The sequence below is a fragment of the Microtus ochrogaster genome, unplaced genomic scaffold (genome assembly GCF_000317375.1).
Source record: "Microtus ochrogaster isolate Prairie Vole_2 unplaced genomic scaffold, MicOch1.0 UNK8, whole genome shotgun sequence".
NCBI classification, from domain to species: domain Eukaryota; kingdom Metazoa; phylum Chordata; class Mammalia; order Rodentia; family Cricetidae; genus Microtus; species Microtus ochrogaster.
Window position 1 is genome coordinate 4,118,385 of NW_004949106.1, and position 21,391 is coordinate 4,139,775.

Sequence of the window (21,391 nt, forward strand, 5' to 3'; positions counted from 1 at the left end):
CACATCATATGGTCTTTTTTCTCTTAGTATACATAAAGGACCATTTTTCATGCTATTAAACATTTTTTCTGGCTGGCCATTTCTAATGCCCCATTTTGTGTAGGTGCCAGAATGGCCAGAATGCATTCTGCGATTTCCTGGCTTGGAGCAGTCATGCTATTTCTGTGGCCCCTTGTGACAAACGAGGGCACTGTATGTGTCCCGTGGCTAATCCTTTGCACACATCTGCAGAGTTGTCTTTTTTGGGGGACAAAAATAAGTTAAATGTACAAAGGTAAAAAAATCACAAAATTGCTCTGTGGCTGTGGTGTGAACACCCTGAGAAAGGGCAGAAAGAGTTTTCCATGGGTGTTGCTATAGTCATGGCTCTTTTTTCTGGGCACTTCTTTTGGGCCGTGTGCCAGATCAGGGCACTCTACATACACGTGCCTGTCAGTGACAGGCTGTATACAGGACAGCGATCTCACACGGTTATAAAGGAGCTGGACATATACAGTCCTTTCCTGTAGAGCTCTCCCGGCGCCTTTGCCGTTCGGATACAGAAACACTTGCCAGTGTTGTGACCCCACAATGTCCAGCAGGAAGATGCACTGGGCATGTTAGCTTAGGATGGACAGGCTCTGTAGCCTGAGTGGGCAACAGGCTGTGTTCTCTAGCCCCATGGACAGACACTGGGATATTTCCGGAATACATCCCTGGCCACAGGTCATTGTCCTCTGCCCACTCATGGGTGAACACTCATGGGTGAATAGCGAGAGCCAGAGAGGGATAGACAGGAGTTGACAGCCAGGATGTAACCTGCTCCTTGATTCTGAGGCTGCTGTTTTCTACGTAGCACAATACCTTCTGTGGTTATGTTTCTTGTGGGCTTTTCTAGCAGGGATTTGACTAGGGTTGGTCTTCCTCCTACCCCTTCAGCAATGCCCCCTGCTCCCCTTAGACCAGATATGGGGGAGAGGGGAGGGGGGCTTCCGCTCCCAACACTGTCATCGCCAGCCAACCGCGGTTTGTTTTCTGTTTTCATTGCCACGTGACAGATTATGACAGGACACGAGGAATGTGTGCAATTGCTGCTGGAACAGGAAGCCTGCGTCCTCTGCAGAGACGCCAGAGGCAGGACGCCCCTGCACTATGCGGCCGCTCGGGGCCATGCCACGTGGCTGAGTGAGCTGCTCCAGATTGCCCTGTCGGAGGAGGACTGTTGCCTCAAAGACAACCAGGGCTACACGCCGCTGCACTGGGCTTGCTACAATGGTGAGTGGCGTGTCATGCGGGTGATTCCACTAGACTGTTCAACCAGCTCCCTTTTGATAAGCATTCAGATTAATTTGTGGGTTTCTTTTCTGTTATAAACACGATGACAATATGAGCATTCATATTACAGCATTAAAAACCTCATTTAATATCCAGAAGTGAAATTTTTTTTTTTTTTGATTTGCGAGACAGGGTTTCTCTGAAGTTTTTGGTGCCTGTCCTGGAACTAGCTCTTGTAGACCAGGCTGGCCTCGAACTCACAGAGATCCGCCTGCCTCTGCCTCCCGAGTGCTGGGATTAAAGGCGTGCGCCACCACCGCCCGGCCAGAAGTGAAATTTTTAAAAGGCGTCTTTTTTAATGGCAAGGAGTCATGCCGCACAAAAGCCTGCTCTAATGTAAAAAGTATCAGAGTACTTTTTCCACAACTTTGCCAGCCCAGAGTGACTCAACCCTCTTTTTATTTCTGCCAACAACAAGGGTAAAAACACGTGTCTCTTTGCGTTTCCCAGCCTCTTGCCGTGTTTACGACCTGTGGTTTCCTCTCTGGAAAGTGGCCTTTTCCACCCGAGCTTCTTTCTCTTGCCGAAGAGCCTTTGAGTTCTCCTGGGTCTGGAAGAGCCGGGCACCTTATCTGTGGCAGTGTTCTGCCTCATTCCGTCTTTGGAGCTCCTTCTTCCATGCTGATGTTTAGGGTTTTCATCCGCTTTTCATAGGATCTCCGTAGCCAGCCTTGCTTAAGAAGGTCTCATATATAAGTTAACAGATGTTGTTTACAAATAATTCTTACTCTACACCTGTGGTTTTGTACTTCCGTTTCAGTTCCGTTAGGATTTTAGTGTGACCATTATGTCTGGAACGAGTTCCTGGGCTCCAGTTACGTTGACAAGAATGCCCGTGTCTTCGCTAGTCTTCATCGGTTTTGCTGTAATAACTTATTTTTGCTCCTTTTCTACCACTGGTAGACTGAAATTTTTTTTTTTTTACCTAAAATAACGTTTTAACCTATAACCTGTGAGTGCCCGCTGGCCAGAAAGAACCGACAACAGAAAAGGAAGAGCACAGGAGAGTCCCAGGTGGGAGGGAAGACCACATACTTGCTACAGCGCAGCTCACGTTGTCTCCCTGGGGCTGGGTCCGTCTTTCTGCTCCGGAACCTCGGCCGGTGCAGGCAGAGGAGAGCAGACTGCTTGCCAGCAATCAATCCCCGATTCTGGAATTCTCAAGCACCTCCCTCCAGGTCCGAGATCCAAGCTCCCAGAGTCCCTTTCGCTGGGCACTGTGAAATTTTGAAAGTGGTCTGCCACGCTCCGGTTTTAGCTGCTCAGACTCAGTCTCCCACTGATGAGCAGAATTTGCAATAAAACTGGTGGTGTCAGCTAGCTTTAGCTCAACTCGACACAAGATAGAGTCATTTGGGAGGAGAAAACACCCCCACCCAACTGGCCTGCGGACGAGCCTATGGTAGATTTTTCTTGATTCGTAATCACTGCGGGAGGACCCAAGCTATAGGCAGTGGCATCCCTGGGCTGGTGGTCTCAGACACTATAAAAAAGCAGGCTGAGCAAGCCATGAGGAATAAGCCAGTAAGCAGCACCCTTCCATGGCTGCTCCTACCATCCCTGCCCTGACTGCCATGGACAGTGAGCTTTAACAAGCTGCAAGGGGAAATACAGCCTTTCCTTCCCAAGTTGCTTTTGGTTCCAGTGCTTTATCGAAGCTCTAGAGACCCTAGTTAAGACAATGGCAGAGAAGGCTTTAAAAGTCTCGTGCATTGCTGTTCACCATAATGCCTCCCCTTTGCTCATCGGGGGGGGGGGCCTCCTGTGGCCAGATGTCACTAAAAACACTGCCATGAGATTTTATGTTTAGAGTCTTTTGTTGTTGTTTTCTACCATGCCCCCTTCATTTGGGTACCTACCTGTAAGCTAACCTATTGGTGTGGGTGAAAGGAAAACGTCCCGATTATAAACATGGGGAAACTGAGGCAACACTGTTATCAGGCATCTCTCGAGAGCGGAGGGTGACACCGAATCTGTTCCGCTGGCCAACGACGTGACATTTTCTCTCTCTCCACCAGGCCATATGGTCCTCGCTGTTTGATTTGCTCATTGTATCTCAGAACACCTGTGAGCGCGGTTAATAACATTTCAGCGTTTTGTTCAATTTATTCCACGGAGAACGGGCATTCCGCCAATTCAGGAAAATTCATATGCTAGAACCGAACCCTTAATGGGAAATTAAAAAAATTAAAGAATGCCAGACCGTGCTGAACAGCGCTTCTGTCTGGGGGCTCTCTAAATTTGTGTGTTCTCTGCAGGCAATGAAAGCTGCATAGAGGTACTTCTGGAGCAGAAATGTTTCCGGAAATTTGTTGGCAATCCCTTCACTCCACTGCACTGTGCGATGTAAGTAGAAAGGGTGGAAATGTCACGGTGACCTCCGTTCCTTTAACTGTGTGCAGGAAACGTGCCTTTTATAAATGAAAAGAAGCATTTAGATTGCAGAGAAGACTGAAATATGCTATTCTGCTGCCAGAGACTAATAGCTTTGCTACCATTGCCTGGGCTCTCATGGTCACGGTTTCCCAGAAGCTAAAGTTCCAGGGTAGCTCATGGTGGTGTGCCGAGAGGGATGGTCCACAGATGTGAAGAAGTCTTCAGCGGTATCCCCCATTGCCTGGCAAATTCTGAAAAATAAGTCAGGGTTAATACCAATTTTATATATCTGTAGCTGGTTAAGACATTTTCTGACGGGAAGGCTTTTTATAAAATTCCTCATCTTTATCCTCCTCCTCCTTCTCCTCCTCCTCCTTCTCCTCCTCCTCCTCTTCCTTCTCATCCATCCCCCTCCTCCTCTTCCTTTTCCTCACCAATCCCCCTCCTCCTCCTCTTCCTTCTCCTCTCCCATCCTCCTCCTTTTTAAATCTAATTGTTACTGCAAGTTCATAGAGAGAAATGTTATTTATAGAAGGCATGAGTCAGAGCGGGGTGTATGACTTGAACATGCCTTCTTTACGTTACCTGTGGATTTCCCATGAAGCAGAGTCATTTTGACTAGAAAGACACTAGAGGCATGAAATCGCCTCGGTAAAGAAAGGGTAGATGAGAAAGAATCTGGTGATTTGGGGGACCGGAGAAGATGGATCAGTGCCTCAGAATACTAGCTGTACTTGCAGAGGACCCAAATTTGGTTCCCAGCACCCACATGGTGGCTAACCACCATCCATGCCAGTTTCGTGGGGTCCAGTGGCCTCTTCGGGCATCCTCGGGTTCTAGGTACACCTGCGTGTACATATGTATATGAGGAAAAACACGGATATGCATAAAGTAAAAATGGACAAATCTTTTTAAAAATTGATTTATTTATTTTATGTTCATTGGTGTTTTGCCTGGATGTATGTCTGTGGGGGGGTGTTGTGTCCCCTGGAACTAGAGTTATGGACGGTTGTGAGCTGCCATGTGGATGCTGGGAATTGAACCCCAGTCCTCTGGAAGAACAGTCAGTGCTCTTAAGTGCTGAGCCATCTCTTCAGCTCCAGACGGACAAATCTTAAAAAATACCAATGAGGGTGAATTCACCTGTGAAGGACCTATATCTTTTTCACTTTGCTGTCTCGACATCGCATATGTGGGACCTTGTGCAAGCGGTGTTTCAGGGGACCTCACGAACACTGAGCTCCTTCATGGAAGCAAGCAGGAGGTTTCAGTGCACACTGTCATAGCATGCTACAGATATCAGCATCTGATGTCTAAAAATACATCCAATTGTTAAATATACAATGCATATAAAGATGCGGTGTGAAGGGATATGTTTTAATGAGTTCTTACACTAAAATCCGTTTTCATTCCAGAATAAATGGCCACGAGAACTGTGCGTCACTGCTGCTAAGGGCCATCAATTCCAACATCGTCAGTTGCAGGGATGACAAAGGCAGGTGGGTGAGGCCGCGGTGTCGCGCTTCTGGTCTGGAGACTTGGTCCTTGTTCTGTGTTGTAGAATAGGGGGCCACTTGCTTTTCTTTCTAGATACCCTTATCTTGGGTAGTGCTAAGAACTGAATCCAGGGCCTTAGACGAGCTCAGACTGAGGTCCAGCCATAGTAGTGTTTAGAGAGAGTCTCGCCGTGTAGCTCAGGATGACTGTGAACTAGCTACCCAGCTCGGGCTAGCCTCAGACTCATGATCTTCCAGACTCTACCCTGCTAAGTGCTAGAATCACAGACATGAATGACGCTTGGCCAAAAGAAAAAATAATTAACTGAGAAAGTAATGCGTGGTATGTTTTTCTATCCTAGAGATTTTCCCATACCAAGCTATAGAGATTCATTTTCCCCTTTGAAAGCTGCATGTTATCTCACTGAGTGAATGCATAGCATGTTGCTTGGCCTGACATCTTTAGAAGACTATTCACATGGCTTTCAATATTCTGCTATTCCTAAGAAGCAGCACAGGGAATCTGTTTGCACGGCTGAGTATAGGTGGGAAATGGAGTCCTGGGGGTGGAGTTACTTCATTAAGGCTAATGCTTTTTCCATTTTGATAAGTAATGTCACGTTGTCCTCCCCAGTAACCCCACCATCTGCATTAGGTTATGTAGGCTTTTAAGGCCTTTTAAGTTAACCAACCAATTGCCTACAAATTAGCCCCTAATTTTAAAAGTTTCTGCCATAGATGAGTGGGAACTCACTAGCACTCAGGATTAGGTACCGTTCCAACCATCTAATCCTGAGTGCTAGTGAGTTCCCACTCATCTATGGCTTATCAAAATGGAAAAAGCTGTCGTCCCCCCCCAAAATCGAACGACAGCATTCATAAAGCTGATACTTCCATGGCCGCCTTGATGGTTCTAAGAAAGGATTGGGCCATCATTTCTGTCAACCCAGAAGCTTTACATCTTTAGAAAACACCCTCGCATGTCTCTTGATGGTTACTGCAATAACCAGCAAGGCAGTAAATCCACATGTGTTTGAAACCTGCAGGACAACCCTCCACGCAGCAGCCTTTGGTGACCACGCAGAATGCCTGCAGCTGCTCCTGAGACACGACGCTCAAGTGAACGCGGTCGATCATTCAGGGAAAACGGCATTGATGATGGCTGCTGAGAACGGGCAGGCAGGCGCGGTGGGTACGTACTTAGGCTGCAGGCTTTGCACTGGGGCCGGTCCGAAACGTGGCATTTGAGTCAGATAAAGATGCCAGCGCTATTCTAGCATGGCCGCCAGGAAGGGGCCACCTCTGAGCTCGGGCATCTTCACCGCTTTGTAACTGCGCCGTTGGAAGATGATAGCAAAGTAAGCGGATCCTTGGGTGAAATCACTCAACCTTCAGAAACAAAACTTTTGAACAGAGCCATCTTGTCTGGAAAGACTGACACCGTATTTGGATTTAGTCCAGAGGCTGAGGGGCGGCGGAATGGTGAAACTCTGAGGGAGGTTGGAACTCTGCCCACCCAGCTCCCGCTTGAATGGAGCGGATATGGCAAACAAATGTTTCTTCTTTACAAACATTGAGTCTGCGTGTGGGCTGTACCGTCGCGGGTGCTGTTTTGTAGCCGCGCCGAAACCGCGTGCCTGGCATCCAGTCTCACTTACTCTCTCGTGGTTCTGTCTGTAGATATTCTGGTGAACGGCGCCCAGGCTGACCTGAGTGGCAAGGACGAGGACTTGAATACTCCCTTACACCTGGCGATCAGCAAAGTACGTAACAATGGGCTTCAAATGCTGCTGCTTCCTGCCGTGACCATAGTAGCGAGACCACAGGGTCTGTCCTCCTGGCTCCGAGGGAGCATGGGTTTTAACTAAATGACCATTTCCCAGGATGCTGTCAACAATGCAGGAACATGACGCGGGAGAAGGAAGGGGCAGAAATCTGGGTTGGTGGATATGCCCCACTCACCAAAGGGAACGATAAGGATGGGTTTCCTGCATTTGCCACTTGTGGTCCGGCCACATTCCACCCGTCTCGAATCGGCCGCTGTACCTGTCTCCCTGGCTGTGGCACCGCATTTGGGTGCCACACGACAGGGTAAGACATTAGTGATGTGACTTATAAACGCTAAGAAGTTCCTGCTGCGTTGGGTTTGAAGACACTGTGAGAACACAGCCCCAAATCAAGTGCTTTAAAGCAATATCCACATACATGGCCGCTGTTTTCTCAGGCATATATCAATGCATAGTATACAGTAGATTTTTTTTCTTTCATAAAAGATGCGTACAAATGCCTGTATGTGTAATTTTTGCAAAGTGCATTATGTCATAATGCCAGTTGACACCGGTGGTACCAGAAGTCTCAGCCATTCCTCTCGTTGGTTGGTTATATGTTTGTATCCGTGTCCTGGAAAGAATACCAGAAACAGCCGAAATGCTCGAATCTGGATGTGTATGTCAAAGCACAGGGTGTTGGTGATGGGAACTCCTGGGCTTTACGGACATCCTTATACAAAGGAGTCGCTTGAGAATGCCCTTAAAACACAGATGCTGGCGAGGCATGGGGGTGCATGCCTCTCTCTTCAGCGCTCTGGAGGCCGAGGTGGGAGAATCTGGGGTTCAAAGCTAGCCTGGACTACATAGTAAGAACCTGTCTCCAAAACCAAAAAGTGTATGCTCTTGATCCGGTCTAAATTGACCTACGATTTTCTTTTTCGTTGTAGATGGAATTTTATATCTCTGTGTCCCAGGGAGAGTCAACATGTCTAACTCTTAGATGATGATGATGGCCTATGCCCTTAATTAACAGACTTAGTAACGCATAACCCTAGATCTAATAATGGATAATTTACCTATCAAGCCTCTATTGTCATAATATCCAAAGATATCTATAGTTAGGGATGACGGAAAAATAAAAACCACACTCCAGAAACAGGGCCTCTTCGGAGTACCCAACAGAAATGGAGAAAAGTGACACAAATCTTGGGTGTTGTGGGAACTCCAGGAGATGGATCCCCAGAGCAGTAATTGAAGGTTTGAAGGAGGGGGGCACCCCATGTGTGTTTAAAAAGTGATGCCGCAGGCTTTAGAGGGCGCTGTTAACACCGCCCCCTCCACCACTCACTGACCCGGCCACACTAGCATCTGCTTTCACTCTCGGGACATTCATTTTAAAGATGAGCTTGGAAATATTAATATTAACTATGAATATTTTAAGTCAGTAACCTGTTAAGCAGGTCCTAACGGGCCCCAGGTAGACGCTTAAGAGCGTCTCGGGCTCATTTGCTCTTTAGAGAAAGGGATTATTTGGAAAACAGCCCTGGATGTTTCCAGGCAGAGGAAGCTGGCAGTCAGTTGAGAGTCAGGAGCTGTGCTGTATCTCTGCCTCATGTGTCATGCTCTTCCTCCTTATTAGGGCCATGAAAGATGCGCCTTGCTAATACTTGACAAGATACAAGACGAGAGCCTTATCAACGCGAAAAACAGTGCCCTGCAGACGTGAGTGTGACAGCCACGCGCGACCGAGCCCAGAGTCATACTTTTTTATATGTTATTCGGGGGCGTCTAACATGTATACCACAAAATATGGTCATCCCCACCACCATTTTCATCCTCCAGCTCCCCCAGATTCCTTCCCAACCGCGTGTCTTTTCTTTTTTTTAACACCCAATTAATCCATTACGACCAGTTTGTGTGCGTGGATGTGGACCATCCAATGGGGCATTGGAACCCACGAGTGGCTCCATCTGCCAAAGAGAATGACGCTCCCCCTGCAGCTCCCGTTATTCTCTCCAAATAGCTCCCCAGAAAGGGGCGGGGCCTGGAGATCATCTATCCCATCTCCGCTGGGATTTGGCCTGGGTTGATCCTGTGCAAATCTTACGCGGGGAATCTCAACTGCCGTGAGCTCATGAACGCCATGACCACGTCGTGTCCAAAAGACATCCTGCCCAGCTCTGCCCCATCTTCTGGCCTTTCCGTTTTCAGCATCTTCTCTGAGATGGGCCCTGGGCCTGGGCCTGTGGGGGAGGGGGTGATAAAGACTTCATCTGGGGCAGGGCCAGAGTCATAGTGTTTATCCAGCACACGGCAAGAGCCTGCCCCGAGAAGCAGAGCAGTGAGTGGTGCCAACCAGGCCGCGTCTTCATGACGTTTCTGTGTGCACCTCTGCAGCGTTGACTGGAGATCCTCTGTCTTCGGTGGAGCCCTTATTTTGATACAGCTTCTCAGGGTTTGCAAGTTCTTTGTTCTCCTTACCGGCATTCTCTGGGCTTCATTATAAATTTAGTGAGCTTTTAGGAAAACCGTCTGGGCTTACAAACTGACATATTTGGGGAAACTGTTTGTACTCGGTATTTGCCTTATGTAGTCTGACGGGAAAACAGCACACTTATAAATCAGGTTCCCAGAATGCATTTGAACAGTGTCTAAGCTATTTATTGTGATTATATTTTAATATAATTCAGTGTAACCCTCAGTGTGAAGGATCTAAAAGCTGCTTCGGTTTTTTTTTTTCCATTTTGGGAAATTACTTATGCGTTTGTTCTAAAGGCAAAGAATATTGGTTTTTTTTTAAAATTTAAGACTATTAAAGGAAACAGCACAATATTCTGAGGGTGACACTCTTTTATGAGGTCCCGTAAACCAGTGAGACATCTATGAACACCCAATAATAAAAAGATTTGAGAGTGTGTATTAATAACGCTCACCCCAATGGACCGTGTGAAACAGAGTCTCAAAGTAGCCAGTGCAGAGCCTTTCACAGAACGCAGCAGAGCTTGGATCCCTCTGGCCTTCTCTGTGCTACCCCCAGATGGCTTACCATGTAGACTGTTTATAAGGCGTACAGAGAGATCTGGGCCCAACGCATAATAATACCCGAAAAAGATATGCCCAGCACGGCTTTTTCTTCAAAGTGACCATGTACTATTTGTAGATCCTTAGTACATCTTCCTTTTAGTGACATAAGTTCTACATCTTTATTTTGCTGCCATTTAGTTTTCCTTTATGTCCAATACCCGAGAGAATCATAAAGACCAAGACTTGTTTGGGCTCACAGCTGTGCATATTTCAGGTTAGGATTGGTTGGCCCTCTTTATTTTGCCCCGCCCTGAGCAGCTATCTTGACAGGGAGCACATAGCTATTTCACTCAGGACAAAGAGGAACTGGGAAGGACCAGCGTCCTACAGTGCCATGCTCCAGTACCCTGCAGATTCTCACGGGGCCCCGCCCTCACGGGATCTGCCATCTCCCGCCTCCACGAAAGCCTCCTCAGGCACACCGCCTTTGGAAGAAGATCCCAGCTCTCTCACTCACACAATGCTTGGTGTTGCCTTTCAGACCCCTCCATATCGCTGCCCGCAATGGCTTGACGGCAGTCGTGGAGGAGTTGCTGGCCAAAGGAGCCTGTGTGCTTGCGGTCGACGAAAACGGTAAGTAGGAAGAATTAGCGGTCGCTGCAGGGGGCGTTGGTTGGAGCCCCAGGAACTGTGAAAGTTAGGCACAGCTTAAGCGCCAGTGGCACACGCCTTTAATCCCAGCACTCGGGAGGCGGAGGCAGAGGCAGGCGGATCTCTAGGAGTTCGAGACCAGCCTGGTCTACAGAGCTAGTTCCAGGACAGGCTCCAAAGCCACAGAGAAACCCTGTCTCGAAAAAACAAAAAAAAAAAAAAAAAAGAAAAAAAGAAAAAAAAGAAAAAAAAAGAGCCAGTAGGCACTTCCTTCCCCTTGGAAGCCACTTATGTGTGAGAAATCAAACCCAGGTAGTTTGTCCTGTCTGTCTTTCTGCCCAGTAGGCTGTCTTCCTGTAGCCCACCATTGCTGCCCATGTTGCGTGTAACAGTACCCGCTGAGCGTATTTCAGTCAAAGAATTCCAGGTATAGCAAAGCCCTTTTCAGCTTGGCCTTGGAAATTCCGACTTACATACATTAGTGGACATTCCGGGGCTCCATGGAAAGAGATCTTCGCACACGGGTTCCTTCCTAGATCAAATCAAATGTTCTTGTAAAGTGCAAAGCAGAACTCATATTTCTCATATAGAAAGTTGGGAAACGTGAATGAAATGTTTCTACTAGGGTCTAGGCTGGAGGTGTCTCCTGTCCTCCATGCCTGGCCTTCCCCACATGAGCCTATTCCTGTCAGAAGCCGTCCACTCTGCCTGCTGCGTTACAAGAACTATTGAATACCAGAATCCTAGTAAATGACCACTGTACGCACAACGCCTTTTAACCTTAGGAAGCAAAAGGGGCACTTCTGGATATATACGCATCAAGTAATTTTTGCGGCAATAGCTAAGTAAAGTATTCGGATGTATTAATGCTACTCAATAAACTACTCGTTACAGGTTTTGGAGTTAGCAGCTCAGGCCTGTTTCTCCGAAGTAAGCAGTCATGCTGACATCTTAGCGGATGCTTTAGTTCTGTTCCCGCAGCCCCACGTACCCTAGCATGTCCCCCGCGCTCTCCCCAGCCCGGCTCGTCTAGGAAGTGCAGACGGTTCTTTCAGCCCATCCCCTTAGCTCTCCCAGCTGATTTTCCTCGTCTTTAGCCACACTACCCACCTTAAGCTTGGCATGAAGAAGCCCGCTCTTTCTCTCTGCGACGAGATGCCAGATTAAATGGGTGTTAACATGCTCTCAGGTGTATGTAGTCTGTATCTATGGATACAGAAGCTCTGTGCCAGGGGAGCCGACCTCCATCAGGGTTTAGCTGGGCCAGTGGCTGGGGACGTTCGGAGATCACTTAGTACCCCGCTGCGCTAATAGTCCCTTCACCCATCGCTGCCCCTAAGACACCCGACGCTCTTCACTTGGTTTCTCTCTGTAGAAACGAATAGTCTCTTCGGGGCTGAGAGCACAGAGGGCCCTCACGTCTAGGAACAGGAAGCAACGGTTCCTCTGATTGATGGAGCAAGCTCACTGCTCACTATGGAAGGGGACCTTGGGGTGGGGCAAGGATTAGCAAAGTCCGTGAGCAGTGTGTTCCTCCATCAAGTGCTGAGGTCCGGTTTGCTGATGAGTGTCTGAAGTCTCAAGTCTGAGTGATAGAGTCACACCACCTAATTACAGCCAACAGGGCTTCGCCCCACATTCCTGAGAGCTCAGATTTGTGACTTTCGTTGCTGAGGTGACTTCTTTTTGTAGGGCTATGAAAAATTCCCTGAAATGGTCATGAAAGTATTAGTTACTGACCTCTTCAAAGGGTTTCAGGCTTTCAGAATATGTACTTTCTGTGATGCGTATATAAAGCGCCATCAGCCACTGGTTTTACCCTTTTTGTTTGACACATGCTTGCCATGGAAAGAGAATCCCCCCTCTGCCAGGTCTGCGGCTCATGGTGTGCCTTTGCTGACAGCGGAACCTCCCCCCATTGGATGTCATAGTGCTAGTTTTTGTGGCTTGTGTCCCCAACCTCCTTCCCTCCCTTGCCGTATGTTTCTGTTCTCTAGATGAAGGCTGGAATCCGCTAACAAGGGAAAACACTGCTTTTCTATAGGCGTGTGAGCCCAAACCCAAAACTAGAACCTCCGCGAAATGTCGCCTCCTTCCTGTCCCATGCCGGCCTCACCCCAGCATGGCTTGTGGGAAGTAACTCCTCTTAGCTGGCATGAATTCTAACTCAACATGCATCTCCTCTTGTAAGGTTGCGGGAGATGTACTGTGGACCACCGTACAGCTCTGGACCCTCCCAACTAACCTCTGCCTTGTCTGCATTTACGCCCAGGTCATACCCCGGCCCTCGCTTGTGCTCCTAACAAAGGCGTGGCTGACTGCCTGGCCCTCATTCTGGCTACCATGATGCCCCTTTCTCCCTCCAGTGCCATGACGGCTGTCAACTTGGTTGGTCTTAGAAAGGACAATTGGAGCAGGACGACCCTCTCCAACCTGGGTAGCGGGGTCAGTCTGAGCAGTAACCACGTGGGCTCCGAGGACGGGTATAACGAAAATGATTCCGACTCAGAAACATTCTAACCGTGGACCATAGAGGCGCGTCCTCAGCCGCCTGAAAGCTTGAATTCCAGACTTACGCTGTATCCGAGTATTTGAGACCGAGCTTCCGGAAGCCAGCAGACGAGGAACCAGTCTAGCCAAACGAAGGCAGCTAGGCTGTAGGCTGAAGCACACGCAGATAGACCTGGTTTCTGGTTTGCTTCCTATTTTCTTTAGGTCTAAGGTACTTCTGTGAAAGTCCTACCTCTCATCATAAGTGAGGAAAATTTCTAAGTATTGAATCCTTTGTCTTTGGGGATCATGCAACAGAGAGACAAACATTCAGCCTAAAGATTTCCTTTCTCACGTATTCGCCAGTGAGTTCCATGGTCTGCCAAGAGACATTTGTGTCCCCTGGGAGGGGAGGGAAGAGGGGCTAGGAAATGCCTGCACCCTCTTCCCAGTCTGTTGTTTACTTCCTCACTAGAAGCCAAAGGTCAAAGTTCATCTTCAGGCGTACCGCCTATAATCATCTTCTTAAGGGAGTCCACCTGACCCCGCCTCCTCATAGTCCTCGTAGGAAGCGTGTAAATACCGCAGCCTCTTCCCAGGATCTTGGTTAAAGTTGCCAGATGAAATGTGAACGTTGACCATGCTTCCTCGTTAGACACAAACAAAATAGCACCCAGGGCTCTCCTTAAGAAACCCGTGAGTAATTTTTCAATGGAGTAATGGATCCCAGATTTAGCCAATAGCATTTCAGGTGAAATCATACCATGCCAAAACTTGAAACAATATGCAAGTCAAATAGGAAATCACCGTCTAGAGAGCGTGCTCGTAAATGGAAATGCTGACTTTGGTAAGGGCCTCAGGGCCGGCACTGTCCTTCCACGGTAGACTAGCAAGACACGCTCAGTCAAGGTGGCGGCCCAGGAGTGACCGTGCGCTCCTGTGAAAGGGGACCAAGGAGACGGGAGCAGAAATGGTTGGTGTAGAAGCGCGAGCTGATTGCCGGTTGTTTGCTGACGAAACCAGCATTGTCAATACCTGTGTCTGCTCCCTCTGCCAAAGCTTCTAGGTCCAACGGACCCCGCCCTTCACCTGGAACAGCCGCACAGAAAGAAGAATGAGATGTTGAGACTTACGCTCACATCCTTACACACGCGCGTGTGAACGGATGCGTGGACTTCGTCAGCCCCGCTGCCCATGAGGACCAAAATGCTTCCGCCTACAACGGGAGAGTTCGAACTTTATTTTTTCTCTCTCTCTAAACGCAAGTGGGAACCGTAGTAACTTTTCTATGGGGTTGAAATGTAATCATTTTTTTTTTTTTTGCATACCGGTCTTTCCTGTATTTTATATTTCTAATGACCTGGTTTTCTAGCTGATGGTTTGACATTTGTAACTGATGCCCCGATGATGTGTTGTCCACGGGTTCGGGTTTTCGTTTTGTTCTCCAACCAGAGGATATGTCTGTATACTTCAATGTAAATGTGTTTATATTTATTTGAAATGAAACAGATGCTGAGAAAATAGCCACTGTTTAGGCTCTCTCTCTCTGTCTCTGTCTCTCTCTGTCTCTGTCTCTCTCTCTTGTTGCTATTTACCTTATTTAGAATAATAAAATAAGTGGGAAAATACCCCTGCCTCTGGGCTAGCCGATAGCTCTGGGGTTAAACCCAACATTTCCCATGACTACCTGCTGACCGTCAGGTTTGTTCCTTGCCTGGTCCCATGCTGTTGTCAATCAGAACCCTTCCACGAGATGAAAACGGGTGTAGCTGATCATGCACGCGAAGGCAGCCCAAGGAAAGACCCAGACGCTGCAGAAACGACACCCAAAATGTCTCATGACTCTGAGACTTAGTGGGAAACAAGGCCAAGGGTGGGCACTGTGCCAAGAAAAGGAATTAAAACCAAACACAGAGACGCAAAACCAGGCGCTGTGCTCTACTCTCTGGAGGTTCAGAAGAGACATCCGCAGCGGTGGGCCACAGCGTGCCAGGGTTAGAGCAGGTTCTGTCTTCACCCTTGGATTTTCTATCTTACAGTGTTTTGCAGGGCTCGCTCACATCTGGATGTGACCCAGACAACATACGCTATTGTTCCCACCAAGCTGGGGGCCTTTACCCTCACTCTTTTCAATATCCTGGATTTAATTAAAACTCACGTTGGATCTTCACAAATGAGAACTTGTTCGGAAGTTTTATAAAACTGATATTGATTTCAGCAGGCAAATCTTGCACCAGCAACATCTTTTTTTTTTTTTTTTAACCTTCTCGGGGTGAAGGTGTGATGAACCCCTCCATCTGTTCTTTTGGTTTGGAGCAGGTGTGTTTTTAACACGTAGACAGACTGCTAATGAGCAGCAAGGACCTCACCGTTAGGGAACCCCCGCAGATTAAGGGAGCGCTCCTGCTGAAGAGGCATGATGGGCCGTGCTGTCTTCTTCCAGAAGGGAGTGGAAGTTTTGCCGGGCTGGCATTTAAAGCAGGAAATGAAATGCCAGCCTTGGTAGTTGACGCCGCAGCAGAGAGAAAGGGGGTTGCTTCAGCAAAGCAATGTCCCAGCAGGAACCACCGTGGCCATGGAGCCCTGCTGGCCTTCCCTGCCTCTTTCTGATGGAGGAAAGACAAGGAGCCCAATGAAATCAAGCTTACAAAGAGAGCCATTCTTCTGAGTTGTCTGCCTGTCTGTCTGTCTGTGTCTGTCTGTCTTTCTCGCCTTCTCTGGCTCTGTCCCTCCTCCCCGCCCATCAAGACCAAAAGTTTTGTTTTTGTTCTTTTTTTTTTTTTTAAAGAAATAACTTTTTAAAAACCTATAACTTCTCTGGATTTCAGTTGTCCCGTGCATGTTTGCGACATCACTTTCTGGGGATGGGGGGAGTGTTTTTAGTAGTGTCTGAGTCGCTCGGTGCTTTCTCCTAAACGCATGGTTTTTAGATTGTATGTTCGCCACCCGCCACAAGGACCATGTCTGATTGCACTTACCTGTCCGCTGGTGTCTGCCTATCTCTGGTAAATTCATGGCTATCTCCAAATCGCCTAAAAGTCCTGGTAAATCGTAACTCAGGGGATTTCTGTTCATCACTACTAAAAGGGCACCACAGTATGTTTTGGTACATTGGGCAGTGGACGGCCGCTTGGCTTATAGCCCCGTTGCATTAGAACGAGGACACCGAAGGATTCATTGCACACTAGTCACACCCACGCTAGTGAGCAGCTGGGCTTGTGCAACCATTGCACTGTTGAGGAACTCGTCCCTTTGTGGTCTTGTGTCACGATGTCAGAGTGCCTTTTCTATTTGTATATCCTGGAACTGTTCCGTGAGACGCTTTGTGTCTTTTCACCCGAATGCTACTGGAGCAATATGACCCTAGGGAGTTTTTTTTCTTTTTTCTTTTCTTTCAATGTCTCCTTTTCCTGTTTCTCCCCTTCTCTGCTTTGAAACGAAGATGCTGAAGTTTTCTATAGGAGTTACGTTTGACTCTGTCGTGCTGAGATGCTTTCTCCGCACAGGGCTGTCAACCATAGGTCAGTATTATAGAGGAACAGCGTTCTAAGATAGTGACAATCTGAGCGTGCACGTAGAATGTGATCCCGTGTGTTTCCTACGCAGTGATCTGAAGAGCCGATGCAAGCATCTTCTGTGTAGTAGGTTTGTCTGCAGACGACGCTGTAGCATGTGCAATATATCCTTGCCAACATGTTGTGCCGGTGTTACATATTGTATAACACGTTTGTAACAGCATAAACTAGGGTGTGATGATTTCAGTGGGATTTTTGTCTGTACTTTTTTAAAAATGTAAATTGGACTTGAATGACTCTGGTCAATGTCATGGTTGTAAAAATGAGGAAAACGGCTTTCGGTTCAGTGAAGGACTTTGAACCAGTCTGCATCTCCCCAAGCACAGTTTAAAACTTGGCAACTACTGAGTGCTCTCACAATGGAATGAAGTACTTAGCTGTAATATACTGTGGACCTGCATTCAGATCGTTATTTTTGCAAATAAAAACGGTACAAATATTGTTGCAACTTGTGCTCTCTTCCATTTCTCAGAGGTGTGCTTTTTCAGATTCTGCTAATCCAAATCTTTGCTCCCTAACTCCAAACCAAATTAATTCTGAAAACAATCAAGGAAGCAGCCTCCAGGTTTGCTGTTTATGCTTAACATGCTCATACCTAAAGGAAAGACTCGAGCCTATGTGCTATGTTCATTTTATTTATGTATTCCTCCAACATGTTTCATAGAGAAGTTCATCTGAATCATAAGGAAAGTCGTGTGTCAGCCAGAAGCAGAAAAGCCATGTGATTATGGGGACCATCAAATTTGACACAGTAGTGACGACTGAGGTTGGCGTGGCTGTAAACATCCTTGTGGTGAGAAGGGAGCATAGCAAGTCGCATCTGTGGCACAGGAGGCGATCATGCAGGTTCTTGCACTTGCACAACCTCTTGTCTGCACAACTGTCTCCGCTGCCATGTGTGGCCAGGCCAACGCGCTCTCCTTAAAGGCAGAGTCCAGTTTGTTTCTGTCTGTCCCAAGTTTCTCCCCGTATTATTAGCTTTGGGGACAGTCACCAGAAAAGCTGAGGGGACAAGCCTAATGGTGATGTCTCCAGTTACTGAGAAAGGTTTGGGATATGTGGCTTGTCCCCGTTCCTCCAATCACAGCGTCACGGAATATATCATCCCAGTTCTTACAGACTAGTCCTGTCCCCAGCTTTTTCTTTAAGGAAGCATTATTTCAGAGATGTCTATGGCCTGCTCAGGTTTGCAGAGCTAATGATATGACCACACAGTCTATGCCTCTCTGCTCTCTCCCCCGTGCCATCCTGCCATAAAGGGTTTGCTTTTCTAACATACCTCCAATTCTCTAGAAATATGTTACGAGATCCCACCTGTAGTCAAGGGCACAGGACTGCTGATGGATGAGGAGCCGGTGGCAGAAATCACTGGGAGCTCCTTGTCACACAGTTCTCTCCCAGTGTCCTCTGAAGGTGTGGCCCTGTCCCAGAATACCTTTCCAGGGATGGCTGTGGCAGGAATTGTTGGCTTGGCTTCATAGATTCCTTTGAAGAATAAGAGATCCCTAATTTTATTTTTTGCCCTCCTAAGCAAACCGCGGCCTCTCCTGCAGTGTAATTGTGCCGATGTCCCTCCTTGTTGTCAAATTGCTTATCCATTGATCCTTCTCTGATTCCACTCAATGGGGTTAGAGTCTCACAGATCCGCCCTCCCCTCAACGTGTCCCAGAATCGGCTTCGAAGAGCCAGGAGCGTCCAGCTTAGAAGGCTATGAAAACGGCGGGAAGCCTTGTGGGTAAGCGTGTTCTACGGATTTTCCTTTTTGTACATTTCACTCTGAAGGCAGACGGGCTGAGAAGTAAAGAGCAGCCCATGCATTCCCAACCTCCCAGGAAGTAGTTGGGAGTGCATGGGCATTTGTGGTTGGCCCAGTGGAGACTGAAGAGCATTTACTATCGGGAGACTCGGGGATGCCCGATGTGCCACCTGGGTCAGTGACCAGCTGTTCCACATCCCACTCCCAATGCCAACGGTCCCTTCCTCCTTGGCTCATTTAACGACTCTGCTCTTGTTTCGCAATCAACTTATTGCCTGTGCAACCAGAATCCTATAAACAGTTCCCGCTATGTGTCTCCACTTTAAGGAGAGTTTACACTGGAAAGTCAGCTAAGCCTGTGTACCCTCTTTTTTCCCCAGGAGGGACCACATACAGGTGAGTAAACAAGAGAATAGCATCATGAGTTCAAGGTGAGTTTTTAATTCCTGTATTCGTGAGCACACTCACCTGGGCACACGGGCATATTCCTGGAGGGCAGTGATAGCTAATTTTCAGGTTAGGGTATCGGAAGCTATTGAAGTACCAGCCTTGGTGGGAGCGCTGTGGATTCACAAGGGTTTTCCAGAAATGGCAGTGACAATTCAAAAGGCAAATATCCCCAAGGCCCTGTCATCTGGGTGTCCTCCGCTGGATAGTGTGGTCCCTGAGGGGTAACCCAGTGATTTCTGTCAACTGTCTTCTTACTGTGGAATTCTGGGGACCACAGCGGTCGGGAAACTTCTGCTTACAAAGATGGGAGATGTGGCCCAGTGTCACATGGTGAGGTCCGGAAAGACATCGTCATAGCCTCTAGACCCTGGAGGACACGGTCTATATCTTTAGTGGACAGTTGGAGTATACTTCAGGAAGGAGCTTATACTTTTCAAAAGTCAAAACATGTGAGTATGTCAAGGACAGAAAGTGGACCTGTGTTTTCATCCACTTGATATTGTGTGACCAGTGGCCTTTGTCTAGAGGGTATTTCCAGATCTTGGTATCGTGTTCAGAGCATGGAAGAAGTACTCACAAATTTCAAAATGTCAGGGGATTTTACTCAAAGATTGCAAGTATAGAATAGATGCATTTCAAGCCATCAAGAGGCCGCGAGTGAGTTTTCCTCAAGAGCATTGGGTTAGGCTGTCTTGTCGGGGCCCAGCAGGGAGAGGAGCTGGCTACTAAGGTGTGAGCCATGGCTGATTTCATTAACGGGCTTCCACAGTCTTTGATCACGGTACATTTTTCCCATGATGCATCAGATTTTAAGTTTTCATACACTCGTAGGCATAATATTGGAAATAAGAAAAGTTCCCCTAAAAGTTTACTCAAAGAAACCAAGTTCCCTTTCTATGAATGCATCCAAAACCAGTTCAGGCAGGTTTGGCCTCTTCTCCTTATTCAGGATATGTTTAAGACGGGTTTGCAGGAAAACTGTATTGTTTGGAGCATGGTCTACGTGCACCGTGACGCATGTTGGGGATCCCAGGCTGCTGAATGCAGTATTGGGAAAGGGGGTATCTGTATTTCTCAGGTCACATGGGCTTCTGTAGTATTGAGGTATCTCTGGACTGACCTGCCTCTCAAGACCAGCAAGTTTGAGAAGCCTCCATTGCTCCTAGTTCGTATTTTTCTTCTCATTTTCTTTCCTTCTTTTTTAAAGGCAGATTCTCACGAGGTAGCCCAGGCCGCTTAGCCTTGCCCTCTCCATCCTCCTGCCTCAGCCTCCCGAGTGCTGGGTTTACAGGTGGCACCACCGTGTCTGGTGTAATTGCTAATCTTTCTTATTTGGTTTCCTAAGAAAGATAAGTACAGAAGTTCAGTTCTTAGCCACAGGGAGTTGCCAACTATGGAACTGTCAGGCAAGAGAGATTGCCGCGGAGGGAGTGCGGGTTTATCTACTCCGGAGCAGTTATTTCAAGAAGGTCAGCGTAGACAGGATGGGGGCTCTTCCCTGGGTTTGGTAATACAGATTTTTTAGGGACTTCTGCAAGCATAGAGTGCCAGAGCCATCCATAAATATTGGGCTGAGGAGAGAAAGAGATGGGAGGAGGCAGAAGGAAGAAGTCACTAGAGAAGGATGTGGAGATGGAAGAGCATCGTTTAAGATAGGAAATAGAGCATATTGATGGCGGAGATCTACGGGGAGGGGCAGGGAGTTTTGAACAGGATGGGAAGTGTGAGTTTGGAAATAACTGTAGAGTAGGCTTCAGAGCACTTGACATTTAGAGCATGAATTTTAAATAGACAACCATCCTTCCGGACCTTTCCACAGATACTGGGATGTGGGCACAGAATAGCTCGAAAGTTGTTTGACCAGTGATTGAGTTTTGCCAGGTGAGCACAGCTGAGCCGGGGTGGGAGTTGGGAGGTGGGGAGGAAGTGAAGGCCATGAACCCTAAACCGGGTCAGCAGCCTGCTAAAATACGAGGGAGGTGATGCGGAGTGCTTCCGAAAGAGGTTCAGTCAGTGGGCTGAAGGTGCAGAGATGGGAGGGTCATTGCGTGATAACACGAAATTGATGAGCTGCCTTCGGGTTCTCAATGGGAAACATGCACAAGTTCTACAGGTCTGATAGTGAGAAAAAAAAATCATCCCAGGATCCTAACCATGGGAGTGGGTTATGGCGGGAGATTAAAGGAAACTCATTGAAGGGGGAGAGCCAAATCCTTGAGGACTCGACGGAGCTGACAGGATGACTTGGTTGGTGCTTGCTACACGAGCCTGAAGACCTGTGTTGTAATACATCACTTCCCCTTTTTCTGTTTAAACAAAAAAGGAAGGCTTTAACTTTAACATAGCAAAATTACATATAACAAAACAGTTATCAAGTAAAAATTACAATAATCTTCATCATAACTAAGGAAAACTATAACTAACTATTCTTTAACTCCATCAAAGACTCCAGAAAGATACAAAATTACCTAAGCAAACAAGAAAAAAGCA

The 21,391-nt window shown here is 47.6% G+C and overlaps 1 protein-coding gene across 6 annotated transcripts in view; it reads left to right on the top strand.

Moving 5' to 3' along the window:
- Nucleotides 1-17,160, top strand: part of Ankrd44 (ankyrin repeat domain 44) — a 217,620-nt gene extending 200,460 nt beyond the window's left edge. For 2 of the 6 annotated variants that reach the window (XM_026788850.1, XM_026788852.1), the window contains exons 21-29: nt 1,038-1,254; nt 3,573-3,660; nt 5,106-5,189; nt 6,233-6,378; nt 6,867-6,949; nt 8,595-8,677; nt 10,521-10,612; nt 11,525-11,560; nt 12,903-14,243. In XM_026788850.1, the coding sequence (XP_026644651.1) occupies nt 1,038-1,254; nt 3,573-3,660; nt 5,106-5,189; nt 6,233-6,378; nt 6,867-6,949; nt 8,595-8,677; nt 10,521-10,612; nt 11,525-11,560; nt 12,903-13,150 (1,077 nt within the window). In that variant the 3' untranslated portion in view covers nt 13,151-14,243. Of the gene's footprint in view, nt 1-1,037; nt 1,255-3,572; nt 3,661-5,105; nt 5,190-6,232; nt 6,379-6,866; nt 6,950-8,594; nt 8,678-10,520; nt 10,613-11,524; nt 11,561-12,902 lie in introns of all 6 variants that reach the window. The other 4 variants (XM_026788853.1, XM_013353490.2, XM_026788851.1 and 1 more) reach the window with 2 other exon arrangements.
- Nucleotides 17,161-21,391: the final 4,231 nt, after the last annotated feature.